The 19846-nt window shown below is 41.6% G+C and overlaps 1 protein-coding gene across 9 annotated transcripts in view; it reads right to left on the bottom strand.

Annotated features, from left to right (window-relative positions):
• The window catches only part of itpr1b (inositol 1,4,5-trisphosphate receptor, type 1b), a 122801-nt gene that overhangs the window by 42321 nt on the left and 60634 nt on the right, over positions 1-19846 (bottom strand). For 3 of the 9 annotated variants that reach the window (XM_037770865.1, XM_037770858.1, XM_037770838.1), the window contains 5 exons: positions 18078-18113; positions 16574-16621; positions 15205-15334; positions 11476-11660; positions 48-231 (listed from right to left, as the gene is read on the bottom strand). In XM_037770865.1, coding sequence (XP_037626793.1) covers positions 48-231; positions 11476-11660; positions 15205-15334; positions 16574-16621; positions 18078-18113 — 583 coding nt within the window. The remainder of the gene's footprint in view (positions 1-47; positions 232-11475; positions 11661-15204; positions 15335-16573; positions 16622-18077; positions 18114-19846) is intronic. The other 6 variants (XM_037770908.1, XM_037770874.1, XM_037770847.1 and 3 more) reach the window with 2 other exon arrangements.

Here is a 19846-nt window from a genome sequence, read left to right on the forward strand (position 1 = left end):
CCTTAAGAATATGATCTAACATTTCCAGTTGGTGACCTAAACTTCACCTTTCTTGCGTGCTGGCGTGTCTTTATCCGGTGGCTCCTCGTCCTTCTTCTTGCTGCCCAGATCGCTGGTATTCACCGTCACAGTGGCTTTGATCTCCTGCTGGGCCAGCTTCATGCGCTCATAAAACACCTTGAAGAATTTTTCGGACTTGTTGTCCCCCGTTAAACGACAGTAGAACGACCGCTGGAGAAAAAAAAGAAAGAAGAGGGCAATGCATGTTATTTGTTCTCCACTTTTTCTGTCTTACACTTCTGTGGTTTAAAGCAGTGGTTCCCAACCCATTTTCCTTGAAGCCCCCCCTCACCCTACTTGTATCTAAGAAAAACTGAGCCCCCCTAAAAAAAATTGTAAATCCTCGAGCAAAATCCTCAATTTGAATAAAGTGATTCAGTGTACTAAATTAGTTATTTAGTTTTAAAATCAACTTTTCTTTAATGAACAGAACTCGTCAGTTTTGTCAACATACAGTAAATGAAGTGATGACGTCTCGACGGATTCGCCAAGCAAAAGCAAATACGTAATATGATCTTAATTTATTATTTAGCGTTAGTTAAATGAATGTAATTTATGGTGTTGTCAGATTGCTGCTAGACCGCCCCGTTAATACAGGTGCGGTCCTCTCTTTGTGTGTGTCAAGCGGGAGAGCAAATAGGTTTTTGACCGCAGTGAAAATATTGTTATTGAAAGGCTAAACGTCAACAAATATGGATTGAAGCAGAATATTTTTACTAAATAACAAAAAAATATATCTTTTTAAAATTGTTTTGTATACAGACTTTTGTATAAGTTATCCATTAAGCGTGTTATTGTGATTTTAGTTTTTTCATGAGTTAATCTAATTTTGACAACCTCAGAGCAGACAAATCCTGGTGCACCCACTGTGATCTTTTGGTGCCCCCCTAAGTGGGGCCCCAGGTTGGGAACCACTGTTTTAAAAAAAAAAAAATGGTTACTGGTCGGCTGTTCCAGATGGAGGAGTTTACACACCACTTTTTACCTAATGTTGTGCCAAAATGCTCGTTCAAGGTGGTTGACTTTCAACACCAACATGTAATGTTTCTTTTAAAAAAATCCTCCTTTGATCGGAGAACAAGGTCGTCAAGGTCTGAGGACATTTTTTATTTAGTAACCGCCACTTCTTATCGTTGTCTCTCTTACACTTTCTATGCAGTGCTGACAGCCAGAGGTTCTGTTAGAAGCCGTTACATAAGCCTCCTCTCACACTGCAAGACATGCTGCAAGGCCTCTCTGTGCTCACCTGATTTCACGCCATCTGCTCTCTGCCCCCGGATGCATAACACGGGTCTGGCACCCTGAGGACTATATGCTGGGAGGTAATGCTTACAAAACAGGCGAGCAACGGCAAAAATAAAGACAAGATTTTTGGTGATATTTACATGCAGCCAAACTCAATGCACACACAAAGACACACTACTGTACAGTGTGCACGTGCAAACACACAAACAAAGGCGTGCCAGCGCCACACATGCAGGTAAAACACACACTCTGTTGAAACATGTTTATAGAATTTGGCTCACTTGCGTATCAATAAAAACTACATTTATGTGATTGCACAAAACCACAAATGTCAGATTTTATGAGCTTTTCAACTATGCAGGAACCTGTAAAAAGTTTGATTCAGCGTGAGTAAGAGGTTTGTGAAGTCAAGGTGAGGTTCGGCTGAACCACCCAAAGGGCAATCATGTCTGAAAGCCTTGTATGCATGGAGCTATTGTTTTTCTGCAACAGGCTCATATGTTCTGTCCCATTTTCCTCCCCTCAATCCCTCCTTACATAAGACCTGTAATCAGCTGAGTGGTTACAGTGAGGGCACACAGCGCCTCAGCTCTAACGCTGTTACATCAGCCCACAGAGGGTGAGCAGCGGAGAGACGGGGAGAGAGGGGAAAGGAGAGAGGAAAACCCTGCCCTATTTTCAGTGCCAGAACGGCACGAAGTGAGCGTGCGGTGTGAAAGCGAGGAGGGAGGGTCCGAAAATGGGAGGAGAGGTAGTGGTGGGTGGGGTGGGGGGGGGGTTGATGCAAGCAGGAGTTATCACATACATAGACTCTGGGGCAGTTTTGAAAGCATGTTACATAAGAGTCTTTCCAGGTTTAGCTCAACTCAGATTTCTGAAAGAGGAGAAAGACATCCAGTGAAACCACATACAAGTGACTTTACCTGCATAGAAACCTATTTAGTGCAAATCTCTGCAGAATCACCTGACCCGAGTCCTACGGGAGACAGAACACTTAACGCATTAAGCAAACCAGAGCTGTTTTCGTATACTCTTTTATGCAACAGTTTATTCTTGCTTGTTTTTCACATCGTGTTGTTGACAACATAGGGTCATTCGTTGATAGTGATCTGATTAAGAGTCAGCAGAAGACTTACGCAAGCAGGTCCACTCCTCCAGACAGAGACAACAGCTCCGGGATAGCAGCTTTACAAGATTACCGTATTAAATAGAACTCATGACTGTGGCCGTGAAAACTCATTTTCTCCCCCGATGTGAAGGCAGTAATTTTTTGTCGACACTTGTCTGACATAAATACTGTTGGGCAAAAGCAGCAGCAGCATGCGGCAACTGTTGCCCCGTGCTCTGCCAGCAGAGTCAGATGAACTAGGGCTGGGTATCAAACTTTTTGGTAACAAACACTGTTGAATACTAAAAGTTCAAAGGCATCAAATTCTTGCTCAGTTCGGTGTTCCTTGTACATAGTTTCAGGTTTAAATCACAGTCAAACAGACTGTATTTCATTCAGAGTTATTGCAAGGCTGCTTGTGGTGAGAAAACATGCAACATTTTAGAAGTTTGACTACTTTTGTTTAAAGGTCCCATGTTGTAAAAAGTGAGAGTTTCATGACTTTTATATTATAAAGCAAGTTAAAGTGCTTTATAAATACTGTGAAAGTACCAAAACGCTCAATCCACAGATAAACACACACAGCCCGTATTCAGAAATTGTGCGTTTGAAACAAGCCGTCAGGATTTCTGTCCATTTGTGATGTCACAAATCTACAATATTTAGACCATTACACGGTTTTAAACGTAAACATTCTAAATGTGTCCCCAGTTCATTTCCTGTTGCAGTGTATGTAAATAACATCAGCTGACAGGAAGTAAACATGGACCCAAGCTGTTTCCTAGCAACGCAATTCCGTTGAAATGCACTAAAACGGAGCGTTTCTGATAGAGGGTGAATACAGGTATATTCAGGCAGACAGTATGAGGAAAATAATGTGTTGTTTGAACATTAAAGCATATAAACATGTTCTAGTAGAAAGCCAAAATACAAGTATAAACCTGAAGATGAGCATCATATGGGACCTTTAAGGTAAAAAAGTTTTTTTATTAGGGCTGGCAAAGTTAACGCTCATTTTCTTTTAACGCCATTCATTTGTTTAACGCATTAACGCAACTTACGACTTTTAGGTTGTAGAGGGCACCGTTTCAAAGCCAGAGTGAAGAATCCATTGGTACAAACCATGTCATACTAGCTTATCGTGAAAGAGGCTGAATAACACTCCAAACTTGCACTAAATCTTGGCGTGGAAAAACTGGCAAAGGTCATTTTCAAAGGGGTCCCTTGACCTCTGACCTCAAGATATGTGAATGTAAATGGGTTCTATGGGTACCTACGAGTCTCCCCTTTATAGACATGCCCACTTTATGATAATCACATGCAGTTTGGGGTAAGTCATAGTCAAGTCAGCACACTGACAGCTGTTGTTGCCTGATGGGCTTGAGTTAGGATTTGAGCATATTATTTTATACTAAATGCAGCACCTGTGAGGGTTTCTGGACAATAATTGTCATTGTTTTGTGTTGTTAATTGATTTATAATAATAAATATATACATATATTTGCATAAAGTAAGCATATTTGCCCACTCCCATGTTGATAAGAGTATTAAACACTTGACAAATCTCCCTTTAAGTTACATTTTGAACAGATAATAAAATGTGTGATTCATTTGGGATTAACTATGGACAATCATGCGATTAATCATGATTAAATATTTTAATTGATTGACAGTTTTTATAGAAAAACCATGTTTTAATTTCTCAAAGTAAGGTACTGAAAAAAGTTTAGTATATATAGAATATGACAGGATTTAAAGATGAACTCTTTCATAAGGAAACTGGTTCAGAGAACAACTTTGATCATTTTAAACAATCTCTGCCAAATTTGGCCCCCACTTCCCTCGTTGACTGCTGAGTCATTCTTAAAAGAAAATGAGTCAGCCAATCAGCCTCAGCTTTTCCCCCTGAGGCGGCTTAGCCCTCTACGTGTCCCACTACAGAGCCATTAAGCTTCCTGGGAGCTCTGCTGATCCTGCGGCTGTCAGTCATGTTCAGCTCAGCAGGTTCAGGTCGACTCATAAATTCACTCTCCAGATTCAACATGGTGGCACAGCGGGGCCTCCCTTTCTGATTATTCTGCGCTCCTGCTTTTCTCTCTCCTTTTCCCCGTCAGCTGCCACCCCGGCTCCTGGCATCAACACGGGCCGGTTATGTAAGGTCTGTTTATACCACCAGCTCTCTCTTTCTTTTTATCCGTCTCCCGCCTTTCCAGCCTGACACTTTGGTGAGTGACAAAGCCATCTCTGTGCTCATTGGAGGGGCTCCGGTGGCGTATACTCTGCCACCGCCCAGATGGTAACCACGGAGATCTGCTCTTTGAAGCTATACGACGAGAGCGCCAGACAGGAGGTTGAAATGAAAGTGAGATGCATGCACGGGTGCGTGTTCTCTGTGCAGGCAACAAGCCAAGCAAAGTAGAAAATGCATCCAACAACAACAAAAATGTAAAAGCATCTGATCTGACTGAAAAGCTGCACCGAGCAGGGCTGAAATAATTAAACTGCTATAAACTGAGTTTTAAGAGGAGAATCCCCTGCCCAGAAGAGAGCTGGTATGTTGATGACTCTGATGCCTGGAAACTCACTTTGCAGAAGCTTTTTAAAGCTTTCCAAGAGGTAGCTGTAAAGTGAACATGAACCGTGCGGAGGTGGGGTGTGTGTGGCGGGGGGGGGAAGTAAATCACGCTTGGAAGGGGCTGAGGGTATCGGCGTGCCACAACAAGCCTATTGAGTAAGAGCGGTGGCACCTGTTTGGTCCTGTGACAGTTAAGGATCTGAGGTCACGAAGACAGTGTTGAGTAGATGGATGGAGGGCTGGGAGGAGCAGCGCTGCTTGTCTTACATAACACACACACACACACACTTTCTCTGAGGGCTGTTTTTGGAATAAGCTTTGTAGCCTCCAAGTATATCCAGCAGTGTGTGTATGTGTGTGCATGTGCTAATGGGGTGCACAGATGAGTATGCAAGAGTGTAGTTTAAGCTAAGATACAGTCTGAGTGCTTCATGTCTGCTTGAGTTTCACTATTAGTGTCGCAGTATTTGCTGTCTATAACTGAACAGCTACCTGGAGGGCGTGTGCATACGTGTCACACGACATGTTATCGTGTCCATAATTATCTATTTAGGCTTAGGTTATGTATGGAAAGTTATGTAGTTCAATAATTCATGTACTGCAAGATGTCTTTAAAGACAAAATGTGCCAATAAGTCAGTAGGCCTACATTATCGTCCATTAAAACACTGTCACCAGTTACGTTTTTGTTGTTACTTTATGTATTTTAAGTATATAAGAAGTGGATGTAGTCACCCTGATGTCACCCATTGGTTTGTGGGCTATGGTTTTGAAGCCTCCAGGTCGGCATTGTCGCTGTCGCCATCTTGGTTTTTTGCAACCAGAAGTGACATGAGCGGGTGGCGCAACCGAACACTGAATAAGACATTTTTAGACGACCAAAATGTTACAATTAACTTTCATGAACTTAAAACACACTGTGAAAGGGTTAAAGTCGTAAGACGACAACTCCATCGGACAACTCCCAGACCGGACAACGCCGTGGTAGCGACCTGTCAATCACAAGGTAGCCACGCCCTAAAGCATCCCCTAAAGCATCTCTATTTGTCTCTAATAGGGACCATTAGCTACTACTTTCCTTGTGTTCTGCACAACTATTGTGAAGTTCACAAAGAAACTGTAAACAAACAAAGCATAAATGCTGCTCTGCAGTACAACAGGGACTTCCAGCCATCGGCAGATCTACGAGTGTGAGAACAGACAACAACGAAAACCGAGGGGAGACGAGTGAAACGTGTTGACGAGCAAGACCTGAGGTAGGCAACCCACATGGGCTAACCTAGTAGCAGCCTTGTAACTGTGTTTGAATAATAAAACGTTTTGTCTCTGTTTGAGTGCGTGTGTGGGAAAGTTAGAGGAAGATGTGAAATATCAAACAAAACCTTTTATTATAGGAAGTACAATAATACTCAATTGTGTTTTCTGTAACTAAACAACCAACCGCAGCCGACAATGCATGCCCAGTGTACAAGAAAGGTCACGTGACATGAGTTTTCAGGTGTGTTAGTATTGACGGAGATTATTTCTAAAACGTGCTAAAAACGCCTGTGTGCACAGAGATCATAGTATTAGTGTCTGAAGTGTGGTCTTATTCATATGTTTGCATAAGGTATTGGCTAGAGCATAGTGCTGCTAAATGTATTTGTTGTTTTCAATACAAAACTTAATACTTATAATATCATGATCATTTTGGTCACTATAAATCGTGATATAACATTTTTTCATCTCTACTACAAGGTGACTGCTGAATATAAGTAATGAGCAAATCGCGTGTATGAGTGGTTGGTTTTCATGAATGATAGCTGTACCCTTTCAAACAGGCCTGCATTTGAGTTATGACATGTTAAGCAAATAACAAAAAATAATTGTTTTCAGCCTATGGGCAGATGCTAAGATAAGGAGTTACAAAAAAGTTTAAAGCAAGTATAGAGATTGCATCAAAATCGTGTCTTGTTCAACCACGAGTCAGTGTGTATTGATGTGGTGCATCAGTGAGTCAGAATTTTATTGTAGAAAGTTATATACCTGCAGCGCTACACAGGCTCTCATGACTCAATAATCAGCATGCTGGCTGAAAGTTTATCTTGTACTCACAGTCACAGTAATACCTGGGCTGAATACAGCTGATGTAACTGTTTTAGATACTTAGTGAAGGGCCTTTTACATGTAAATGGACAAACTTGTGCAATTTGTGGTAGTTTTAGTACAACAAGTAAATGTGTGAGCGAAACCTAAGCTGCTATCACAGCCCGATGAAAGTCTTTGAGCAACATGTTTGTGTCTGTAAAGGATGTCACCAGACACCCCAACGAATTCAATTACCAGGATTTAATGGATAAGGATAAACAAGAACGGGCTGAATCCTGCAGCCCAGTTTGTGAGCCTTTAATATTCTCCTCCCGATGTTCCTCCGTCTAATTATTTTGGCCAGCAGATAAACATCTCTGGGGAAGGAAGCAGCGGTGGCCTGTTCAGTGTGTTACTCTTACACATCATGCAGGGGGGGAAAGCCAGGAGAAGGACTGGTAGGACAGACTCAGTGTCCTGTCCTGACCCATTTCTTTTTGTAGTCACTAACACACTTACCCTGTCCCCTCGAGGCTGCCATATCAAGTCCAGCAGCTATCGCAGGAGCTCTGGGGGCCCTGGATGAATTCATTCTCAAGCTCACCAACAGCCCTCCATCTTTCTCTCTTATGCTCGCTTTTTTCCCAGTAATTTTGTTGGCTAGGCTACGTCCCTGGGTTACCTCGAAAAACAAACAAACAGACTTCTTGGAGAAATCTGTGGGCATGTTTTTGTCCTGCTTTTCATTTAGACAACAAGAACCCTTCTGTCCTAAAAAAAAGGGGGCAGGCAACCCGTCGTTATGTAACACAGGGAAATGTGGTGCATCTGCTGATATGTTGTAAATCCACTCTGGACCATACATGATTTTACAACAAAGCTCTCTTGTCCTGACGCCTAACTTAAAATCTGAAAACAAGAAGCTTCTTTATAATTGCGTCTCCTCCTTGTTTAAGGCAATAAACTGCTCTGCTTATCAGGTTCACTTTGAGAGTATAATCTACCAGCATTAAGGCATTCACTGTTGATTCTCTTTAATTTATGCAAATAACTTGGTGCCATTTCCCCTAGATAGTGCAATAACTGTGCAACACATTCACTAAAACGAGACAAAGAAGTGTGCAAACATTTGCAATGGCCTGGGGTGCACAAAACAAACAGAAAGGTTACACGCCCAGCTCAAAATGCATGCTACAGGCTGGACACTGAGCTTTGCGGCCAAGTCGATAAGTCAGTTGAGTTGATCTGCCCTAAGGGAGGCTGTAGGGAGTGGCTCAGGTAAAAGGGCTGGCGCCGCCTTATCTGGCGGAACTATTGCATCTTCATACTGCAGTTAGAGCACTGAGGTCGACCAATCAGATGCTCCTGGATGTCCACAGAACTGGACACAAAAACCAACACAGTCTCTCTCCCAACTCGTCAAATACCGCCGCTTGGTCAGTGCCCCTCGGCATCGGAGACCGACGCACGGGGTACCCCTCTTACAGCGCACCTCTTACCCCTCTTACGTGTCAATATACGCTTGTAACATGCATAGTGTCCTTTCAAAATAAACTTCCATTTTCACAACCACTTAGTTTGGTTTAGGAAACGGTCGTGTTTGACGTTAACTTCACATGACTAGCGGCTCACGTGCCCCACGGGACTGACGATATTGTGACTACCATGACAAAATAAGTCAACGCTACTTTTAGCGGTCTCCTGGTTGAAAGTCTTGTGTTTGTTTGACCCGTCCAACACGCCTCCCATCGACCCTTAGCAGACTCTCACGCTCTGAATACTACATCACTTGCTTCGACCGCCGAATAACGCCGTGGGTGGGTTTACATTGGAGTTAGTTGAAAGCCCGGTGCGTTGCATAGAGTTGCTAAAAGGTACCTCCATGCGTCGATATCCAATGCTGAGGGACACTTCCCGCCTTTAATCTCTGGAGCAGTTTATAGATTCATATTAAAACTGCTCAGACTACAGAAACATTTAGGTTGCAGCAGTTAAGCTTGACATCTTGACTTTATCTTCTTTTGTGCTGCAATTCTTTTACCACAATTATTTGCACATCATGTTTATTGTTTTCCTTTGTTCTTATTGTTGTTTGCTTTGTAATCATTTGTATTTTGTGGCTGTTCAGTAGGGGAGGGAATCACCAGAGGCCCTACGATACGATGAACATAAACATTTTGCGATATGCTGAGTATTGCTATAAGATATATTGTGATCTATTAACTTTTTTTTCAACTGCAAATTATGCAGTTTGTCTTTAGTTAGTTTTATCTAATAAGATGCAGTTTTCACTCTGTTCATCTCAGAGTTTTCATCCACATATCTTGAGGTCAGAGGTCAAGGGACCCCTTTGAAAATGGCCATGCCAGTTTCTCCTCGCCTACATTTTGCATAACTTTGGAGCGTTATTTAGCGTTCTTCTCAACAAGCTAACATGACATGGATGGTACCAATGGATTCCTTAGGTTTTTTCTAGGTTCATATGCTACCAGTACCTTTAGCTTTAGCTATAAGATTGACTCCTATGAAATACAGACTAGCGGCTGGGCCCGCCGGCGAGCCGTCGGATTGTAAAGAGGTTAATAGTTTATATAATAAAAGATCGATACTTGATGTCTGTGTATCGATACAATATTGCCATGCAAAATATTGCGATACTATGCTGTATTGATTTTTCCCTCCACCCCTACTGTTCAGCACTTTGGACAACTGCATTGTTTTTAAATGTGCTGTACAAATAAAGTTTGACTTGACTTGACCAGAGAGTTAGTGAAATCTATTAGATCTCTCAGGAGGCCTCTGAGGGTTTATGCCTTTTATTGCCATCTTTCCACCAGCAAAGCATGACCCAGTTAAGGGTCCGGTAGGAATGTTAGGAGGCCCCGGGTTCTGGCCGTCATTCACCCGGGCAGAGAGGCAGGAAGCAGCTTATGTAACAGGAGTCATGCGAGCGCCTTTGTGTACATTGTGTGTATTTAAACAGTGACGTTGTTCAGTAAGTTACACTTTCACTTTATTATTCCCATACAGTACAAACAGAACAGACTGTAACCTCCTTCCAAATTTAAGCGGTTCACGTGTGCAGGTAAAAGCTTACACGTTTGCCTTTTCCTGTTCAATCACAAAGGGACCTTCATCATGACCATAAAGCTAAACTGACAGTTATGTTTCATATTACATTTCAGTGGAGTAAGAGCCTGAAAATAGTGCAGCCCTTTCTATTTATTCAATTGTGACAATGGTGAAACGATTAATCGATTAATTGTCAACTATTAAATTAATCGGCAACTATTTTGATAATCAAAAAAGGTAATAATTCTCTGATTCCAGCTTCTTAAATGTGATTATTTTCTGGTTTCTGTACTCCTCTGTGAAGGTAAACTGAATATCTTTGAGTTGTGGACAAAATAAGACATTTGAGGACGTCATCTTGGGCTTTGAGAAAGACTGATAGACATTTTTCTGACATTTTATAAACCAAACAACTAATCGATTAATCCAGAAAATAATCAACAGATTAATCGACAATGAAAATAATCGTTAGTTGCAGCCCCTAGAATCGATCGTATAGGATTTCCAAAGATTCCCACCTCCTGTGACAGCACAACGCAAACAGTAGCCTATTATGCAACAGGCCTGTTTATGCAAGAGGACACAAAGGAGCACACATACACCAACCACAAAACCAGAATACACTGATAGACGGCTTACAAGCACTCACTGACTTGGCCACAAATACAAACATACACGTATTCTACACCACGTATGCACACGCACGCACACACACACACATCATGCACAGCATACAAGCTGAAATAATGCAGTTGCAAACACAGCAGCTCTCTCTCCCCTCTCAACCTGCTTGCTGTGAGGTTCGCAAAGAGTTAGCGTTGCCTTAGCAACCCCTGGCTGGCTGTGGGGAGGCTGATGACGTGTTTGGCTGCACAGCTTTGACCTCTCCCAGCAGACTACTGTTCCTTTTCCTCTCTGACTTCCCTTTCTCCTCTACATGGCCCAAACTCACTTTCCCTTTTTTTTTTTTTTTTTCAAAATGTCAATAAGTTCAAACATGTTTGGATGCTTTCTGCACACGACTGTGAAGTCTAGCTTTTTAAAATGTGTCCAGGTCGCTTCACTGACAACGGGGGTCTTTCCTTTTTCTCTTTTCTTGTTTGTTTTCTATTGACAGCAATGGACCTCTGGGCTAATAACTTAAATTCTTCACACCACAGGTTTTGAACCCCTCGACATAGCATCTCCTCGTTGAGATTCTGCTCATGCCTCTCTGGAGAGAACGCTTTTAGTAGTCCCATTTAATTGCAGGGCACACGTGTGAGTGTTGGACCTCATTAACACTTCACTTCCATCCTCCTCTGCCCCGTCTGTGCTTTGTACTCTTGAACCCAGTAACCCGGACTCACCTGGATGACCGTGTTTCCCCCCTCCAGCAGAGCGATGGCCAGCAGTATGCTCTCCTGGAAGATCCGGTCACTGGTAGCGTTCATAATGAGATCGATGACCAGATCAGACGCCCCTTCTTTATCCAGGTGGCACTGGACCTCCGCCAAACTCAGGTCCCCTCGACCTCCGACCCCGGAGCTGACAACTATGGGCACAGACGTGAAAATGATTATCATCTACATTAATGCTGATCTATTCAGGTTTTCAGACAGGTTACATAATAGAACATGGGTCGCACTCTATTATCATATTTGAGTACTGAATGCTGCTGAATGCGATGTAAGAGTTTGACCGTTTCCATCATACTGCAGGCTTTATGCAGACTCAGTCACTGCATTCATATTTAACTTGTGTTGCCAAAATATGAACAATAAAGGCTGTGTTATTGTTAGTTATAGCCAGAGGTGGGACCAAGTCCTTGTTTTACAAGTCACAATTAAAGCTGAAGTAGGCGAGATTGGAGCAAATATGGTCGCTTTATCGTGACAGTAGCACATGAAACAGGTAACCTGAAAAAAATCATGTGCCTCTGTGTCCTCCGGTGCTCCTAACGGCATCTGCAAGATTTCACATACCGGAGGAAAACAAGCAGTAAGAGCTGATCTGAGATCTGATGTCCAACTGATGTCTATGAAAGCCGGCTGTCAATCACTCGCGAACTCCGACAAAGCGGTCAAACTAGGCCGTGCAGATCAAATATGAAACGTTAAATGTTACGTTAATGCCTATTTCTCGCCTCAAATGTTTTCAGAATAATCTTGTAGTGCACGGTTTAGCTGTAAAAAGAGAAAGTTTGTGACGCCGCCGCCAATCTGGCGAAGGAACGCCAAGTTCTGGTCACATGACCGGAGCACAACCAATAGGAACGCTCTCTCAATGAAATGACCTGTGATTGGTCAAAGTCTCCCGTCACAGGCTAGATTTTCTAAAGCCTGAAAACAGAGCCATGAGGAGGTGCAGAAGTCTAGTCAGGTCAAGACTGACAAGTCCAAAGTCCTAAACTTTCAGTTTAGAGTCCTAAAAAAGTCATAATGCGCTCTGCACAAAATGTAATGCCATTTGCGTCTCTGTAATTTCTGACACACGTTTTGCGTACTGCCATTCATTTTTTGTTGACCACTGCATTTTTTTTAATGCAATCTATTTTTCCAACTGCCTGTCAGTAACGTAACGTTCGTTCCTCATGGTTCTCTCCTGCAGCTTGATTGGATGCTGTCGGATTGGTTCAAACAAAGTGGGTCTGGGGAATTTAGTGTTGACTAGCTGGGAATGAATAGCGTTATGTAAGTTGATTCAGGAAATGAAGGGAAATTAATTGATTTGAGAAACACTTTTTAAATAACATACTTTTGGGTTTGGGGGAAGGTATCAAGTATTTTCAAGTGAAAAGGTTAAAGTCACAAAAACACAAACAACTGTAGTGGACAGTCTCAACAGACTAAATCAGGTTTATATAGGATGCTATTTAATACAAAAAAGGTTTTGCTGCATGGAACAAACCACAGGTGTCTTTCTGATCCGTTCAGCCAAAGCGAACAAATAACATCAGATGTGTGTGTTCTTCACGGAGTCCCTTTAACTCCTACTGCTGCTGATGCTGGCTACCACAGCCAGCCAGGGGAAGCAGTGGTGAGATAACAGCACCCATCAGAGCCATCTCTGGCTGGGCGAGCCACTGAATCAACAACACATCCCATTCTAGACGGAGCTTGGCTCTCTGGTCGCCTGGCAACAACACGGCCCACGTTATGCCGAGGAGAGAGCCAGTATGCTCGGTAGCAGAGCCGAGGTCCAAGGGCTTAAAGGAGTACAAGGCCATGGCTGTGAATAAGATCGCTTTCTTTTTTTTTTCTCTCTCCGCTCTAAAGCATTAGACATGAACGATGAGTCATAGCTGTGATGAGAGACGCCAAGCGCCATAATGAATAAATGTCAGTTACGAACAATCTATTACATTTGTGAATGTCAGTCTTAATTGAGCAAAGATTGAGAGACGTATGGATGGAGACACCGCTGTCTTCTGTGAATATATATAGCCTTCTGTAAACTTGTTGTGAACACAATGAGCATATGCCCAAAATGTATACTGCTGTAGATCAACATGGTGTGGTCAGGTGGGCGCCCACGTGAAAGCTATCTTGTGTTTACCCAGCGGAAATTGATGCCCGTCACTGGGACTATTCTTTGTAATCTGTGTAACTAACAGACAAACATTTCCAAACTCCCACATGACCTGAAAACACTTTCCTGTGAAAGTCATACAATGATATGAAGTGATTCTGAAAGTTTAACTTTTGACCGAATGATTACTCAGTGCCATTTTAAATAGGTTTCTTTCCTTTTCACCTAGAAATACATATATATTTTGGATTACAGAGATTGTACTCGTGTGTGTAATCATCTGATTGTAAAATAGTTTATATTTCATAAAAACTAAATAATAAGTAACAAAAAGTAAAAAAGCAGAGAATGCCTTATATGGGTAAGAATTTGTGCACGGTGTATTGTAGTGTTAAAGGTGCTAAATTAGAAATTCAGAGCATTAATATAACAGCAAACAACTATTTGGTATGTAAAGATATAGGGGAGTGATGTCTACCTGAGCAGAGAATGAAGTCACTCTCCCTCTGTATATACGAAGTGAATTAACTTTCAAGAATTGAAAACGCACTCTAAAAAGGGTAAAATTTATAAGACGAATACACGGACAACACCAAGACCGGATAACGCCATGGTAGAGACCTGTCAATCACAAGGTAGCCACGCCCTAAAGCATCCCCTGCTTTATGGTCAATCTGACTCTAAATGGAACCATAATTTACTAAATGAACATCATGCTGTATTGAAGAAAAACTGGCGATTAAGACCATAAACTCATGTTTACAAGTATTGTACATGAGGTAATAAATTAAGTGAGAAATAGGCTCATTTTCTCAAAGACTTCTTTTCAATCAGACTTCTTTTTGTAACCAGAGGAGTCGCCCCCTGCTGGCTGTTAGAAAGAATGCAAGTTTAAGGCACTTCAGCATTGGTAGCCCACAGGTTTTGACCCACGGCGTCGTTGCGGAAGCGTAGCGCCCACCCTCCGGTTCCCCCCAGGTTAACATTGTTCGTGCTGTTAACACCATTAGCTGCTCAGCCGTCGCCATGTTGAGAGCCTTGTAGAGGCAATCCCTCAATCATAGATATGCTCTGAATTTCGAATTTAGCACCTTTAAAACTCCACATCTATGCTGATGGGTAAAATCTTCAATTTGACTAGATGATCATGAAGATCATCATCATTCCTTATATCTAATGTTCTGATGCCTTCTTTCTTTGAACAGATTCCATCTTCGACATCAAGTGACTGAAAGATAAGAAAGCTTCATATAAAACACCTACTGAGGGGAAGATTGTTTCCAATTTAGGCTAGCTGTTCTCTTTTAGTTTAGTTAGAGTTTGAATGATGTGCCTAAAGCTGAAAGGTCTCATGTTTTTTTTATTTATTTATAACTAAACTAATCTGTTCCTGACATATTGCAGCTGGTAGCTATAAACTAAACTATTTAAATTTTTGTATTCGATTTGTTTGTGCTGTGTGTTGAGCTTGTTGCAGCACTGACCGGGTTACCCCAAAGTGAATCATCTCCTCTTATCTTTATGAGCGTAACCATACAGACCGACAGATACTGGACTGTTAAACACACCTGTAGGTGATTTCCCCGGCGCTCCAGCAGAGAGTGGACCGCTGCTGAAGGTCGTGAGGCTCTCTCTCCTCTGGCCAGGTTTGGCGTTCCCGTAGTATCGATTGACCAAGATCTGCCGCAGAGCTTCGCCCTGTCAGTGAGAATGGATGTTAGGAGGTGAAGCCCAATTAAAGTGACCACGTCACAGAAATGGAGCTGGAAGCCAGAGTCAGTGTTACTGTGCTACTGTAGCAACCCAACACCAAAGCATTTTAACGCAAGAATACAATTAATCGCACTAATAGTTTGAAGTCCCACATGAAAAAGCCTGCATTATAAGGCTGTGAAAAGTTACAAGGTTACATGGACACGTCTTTGGAAGAACCTGTTATAAAAAGGACTTTTGAATTCCTTTTAGAGATACTCAACGCAATTAAATAAGAAAACTTGTATAAATAGAAATAAATTAAAACAAGTACAAAACAAATACACAAAAAGTAAGAGTAACGCCTCGTTTCCACAGGGTTGTTTAGTGTCCGTAAATCCGTATAGTATACGGATTGCGCCCCTAGTGTTCAACGCGAGGAAATGCATCTCTTTACGGCATGCTAGCTGTGTAACAGAGTGCATGCATAGTGGTTCATACGTCTTTTAACAAAATAGTTCACAAATCTGCTAAATATGCCTTCAAACTTTTCATTAAGAAAAAAAAAATATATAAGTAGAGCTGTATTACATTCATAAAATCAGTTTATTAACTCTCTAATTCCATAGGCACACTGTGCATACACTCTGTCCGTAATCTGCTGTAATCTGTCGATGCACATTACGGACCGAAAAAAACGGTAGGAGGAGTTTCACAAACACATCGGAGATCCTGGAGGTTCCCATAGGAATGAATGAACTTCTAGGTAATTTGCATATGTTCACAGAGCTATGTGGAAACGAGGCGTAAGAGTGCCAGAGCATTGAAGGCTAATTCAAATAAGACATCCCCCTTGGAAGAAGTCAAGACACAGCATCTTCATATATGACCTTTGTCCTCTGACCCTTAGTGATGTTCAAAGGCGACACCGTGCCCTCTCCCATTTCACCATATGCCGACATTCAGTGTTTCCCCATATTAGTTTGATGTACTGTAAATCAGTGCAGCGTCACCTACACGGCCCCTCCGGGCCAAACATGTCACACGCCGTCAAAGAAGAGATGAACACCCAAAGTAAAATCCATCCGTTGATGTGCCACACGTGTTACATATCGTACAACTGACAGGGGAGTGAGGGAGTGCCATGCTGTGGAAGCTGTGGGACTGGGAGGGCATCACAACGGCCAGTGGGTTGTCAACCATCAATAAGATGGAGGCTTGGACCAAACCAAACTCAGTACCTACCCTCCTCTGATCCTCCAGTTGCTTCTGTGGCTGGTTGGGATCAAGCTCCTTAAAAAGGCGAGGTGAATTAGCAGAAAGCAATCAAATAAGAATAAAAAATAAAGAAAAAGGGTTGAAAAGGAAATTTGGGAAAGAAATTAGAAAACAAAATAGGGTGTTAATACAGTGCACATTAGTTACTTTACTAGCATGCAGGAAATTGTGTGCAAATTAGATCATGCAGTTAAGAGGGAAGTGGTTGTGTCAGGGAAGACGTGAGGTTGAGTCAAAGTCATGCAAGGCTTCGTGCAAGCGAGGACGGATACTCATTCTAAAACATCGGATAAATAGAGTTCATTATTCAGAAAAAAAAGTGAATTTCATAGCTTATTTTTGCTAGCTCTTGCAGTGGCGGAGGAAGTATTGAGATCCTGCACTTAAGTAAAAGTACCAAAACAACAATGTAATTGTAAATACTCTATTCTATATCTAAGTATCAATAGTGAATTGTACTTAAAGTATCAAAAGTAAAAGTTCTCGTTCTGCAGAAAAAAGGGCATTTACTGGCATATTATTATACAATATAGATTGTTAATACTGATTCATTAATGTGTAAGCAGCATTTAACTTAAACAACTACTTTATTTACACTGGTTTATTATTAAACCAAATGACATATTTTTTAAGCTTATTGTATGTGTTTTATTTCAACTATTATTCTGAAAACTAACTAGTAACTTAAGTAAAATGTGCAATAGTTCCCTCCGAAATGTAGAAAGTAGCAGAAAATGGAAATATTCCAGTAAAGTACCACAAAATTGTACTTAAATACCATACTTGAGTAAATGTACTTAGTTACTTTCCACCACTGCGCTCTTGACGGTCCAGTGTGGGAAATTTCAAACATGGTAGTCTTTGGTCGGCCTGCAGAGCCTCCCTCATTACTTAACAGCCACCGAGGCAAAAATTATTTACATAAGAGAATGACAAGCTGCCGGAGGGGGAGAAACACAAGCCATGAGAATGAAGGGAGAAAAAAAAAAGAAGCTCTGTCCAGGTTACATAATGGAGCCGTGAGCTACTGACACACACTGTAAGCACCAATCTGGCATGGAAAAACACCTCACCCATGACTTTAAACCCAACCCACCCCACGGAGAGGAGAGGAGATCAGGAAACTGGACTTTGCTCAAAAACCAAGAGGTGGAAGGAAAGATGGAACGAAAAGGCAGGAGGGACAGAGGGAAGGATGGATGGATGGATGGACAAGTGGGAGGCGGTACATACATACAAATGGCTGATATAAAATGTAGCATAATTGAAGTTACACAGAGGGAGCGATATGCACCAAGGGGGCGATAAAACATAAGGATGGGATGTGACTCTTATCTATTTAGCCAAATAGATGTTTAAGACTTCACTACACAACTGTAATGGGATGAAGTTAGAATATCAATATGACAGATATTTGATCAGCAGGGACCCATATTAGCAGGCAGTGGACCAATATGGGTCTTAAACACACCTCGGCAGGGACTTCCGGCTCGGGCGGAGGTGCCAGCTGATTGGAAATAAAAGGATGATGTTAGTCAGAGTTTGAAGATGTTGAATTAGTTGCTTCTGCCTCCAAGGAGTAGCACCCTCCCTTAAAAAAATCCCTAAATGCTGCTATATATATATTCATGTTTTTATCTGAATCTGGCCTTCTACTGCTCACTAAGATTGCCAGTCACATGCACAACCACACATCATAAATGTGCGTGACTTAGAGAGCCAGGGGCAGAGAGAAAAAAAGAAAGGGACAAAAACATGTTGCTCTCTGAGACCTTGGTGATAATGGATTGCTTACAGTAATGTAGGAAATTATTTGATTTCAGCGTGTCTCGTGTTATGTGTTTTTGTCATGAAGCTGGTCTAATGGGACGGCGTGGATGATAAGCAGCGTGAACCTTACTGCAGCAAGAAAGCAGAAACTGTGTTGTGACCTTCACCACAGTAGACCTTTACAACGCTGCACTGTGGTGTGTTTAGTATTCTGTGGTTCACTGTTAACCTCCTGTTGCAGAATGATACCGTCTGTCTATCTACATGACAGGAATGGTAGGGGCTGATAGAAGCAAAAGAATATGCACACTCATCAGTTTGCTATTATGTAGATTCAAACCCTAGCATGCATCGTGGTTGCTATAAAAAGCCACATAAGAATTAGTTGTGATCCAGCAGATATTTTGACCTGATGGAATACAGATCAGATTAAATACTGACATATTTGACTATGACTTATTGTCTTAACAAAAAACAAAGCGATACGACAGTGGTAAAAATAAAAAATAAAATGACGTCATCACCAAATGTCCCCATTTCCCTAAAATCTAAAAGTACAACTAATCCTTTCACAGGAAATGTTCACGGATATGCGTTATTAAAACGATTAATTTCCAGTGCATTTGCCAAACCAGAACCAACAAAACAGGTTCAACCATTCAGAAGTAAAAGTATTGACATTCAATATTTGTGAGTTGCCGTAGCTACAGTAATGACAGTTCACTGATGTCAGCTATATAGTCTGAGAAAAATACAATTAGGATGATTAAATAATAGTAATAAAATGCAAATTGTCAACAAAATAATGAATCATAAATAAAAGGACTGAACAGTCACTTGGCACAAGTTCATACACTGTAATTTAAAATGAAATAAAAAAAGAATAAATCATATTTGATGATCGCCTTAAGGCATTCAAATTCCAGTTGTTCAAGAAACTTAACGACTTATTTAACTGACAAAGTTTATATAACTTAATACACACACACACACACACACACACACTTGCACATTTTCACTGCGGCGGATGTAAGAAACTAAACAACAAACATGCAACCTAACATGGGCATGCATGATGTGCCTTACTGTCATGCTGGTTTATGCTGATTCATTGTGCAACTGGACAGGAATTTCCCTATATCAAGCCCCCTATTTACGTCAACACATTGATTTCCACAGAAAAATGGTGATGCATCACGCATGCAACCGAAGCTATATTTGACACCATCGCTAACTTCTTCTAATTCTGCTCGAAATTTTTAACTGCCGGCGGAATATGAGAACCGCCACATGTGTAATCTGACCTCCTTTGCTTTAGTGTCAACAGCTCGCCTGTTTTTTTTTTTATGGCGGATAAAAATATTCATCAGCTGGACGGCTTGACCCCGTAATTGTTAGTTCCCCTTTTTATGCTTCCCACAACGTGTGATAAAACGTCCACAGACACATAAACACAATGACATTCAGGGC

This window comes from Sebastes umbrosus, chromosome 1, assembly GCF_015220745.1.
Source record: "Sebastes umbrosus isolate fSebUmb1 chromosome 1, fSebUmb1.pri, whole genome shotgun sequence".
NCBI lineage: Eukaryota > Metazoa > Chordata > Actinopteri > Perciformes > Sebastidae > Sebastes > Sebastes umbrosus.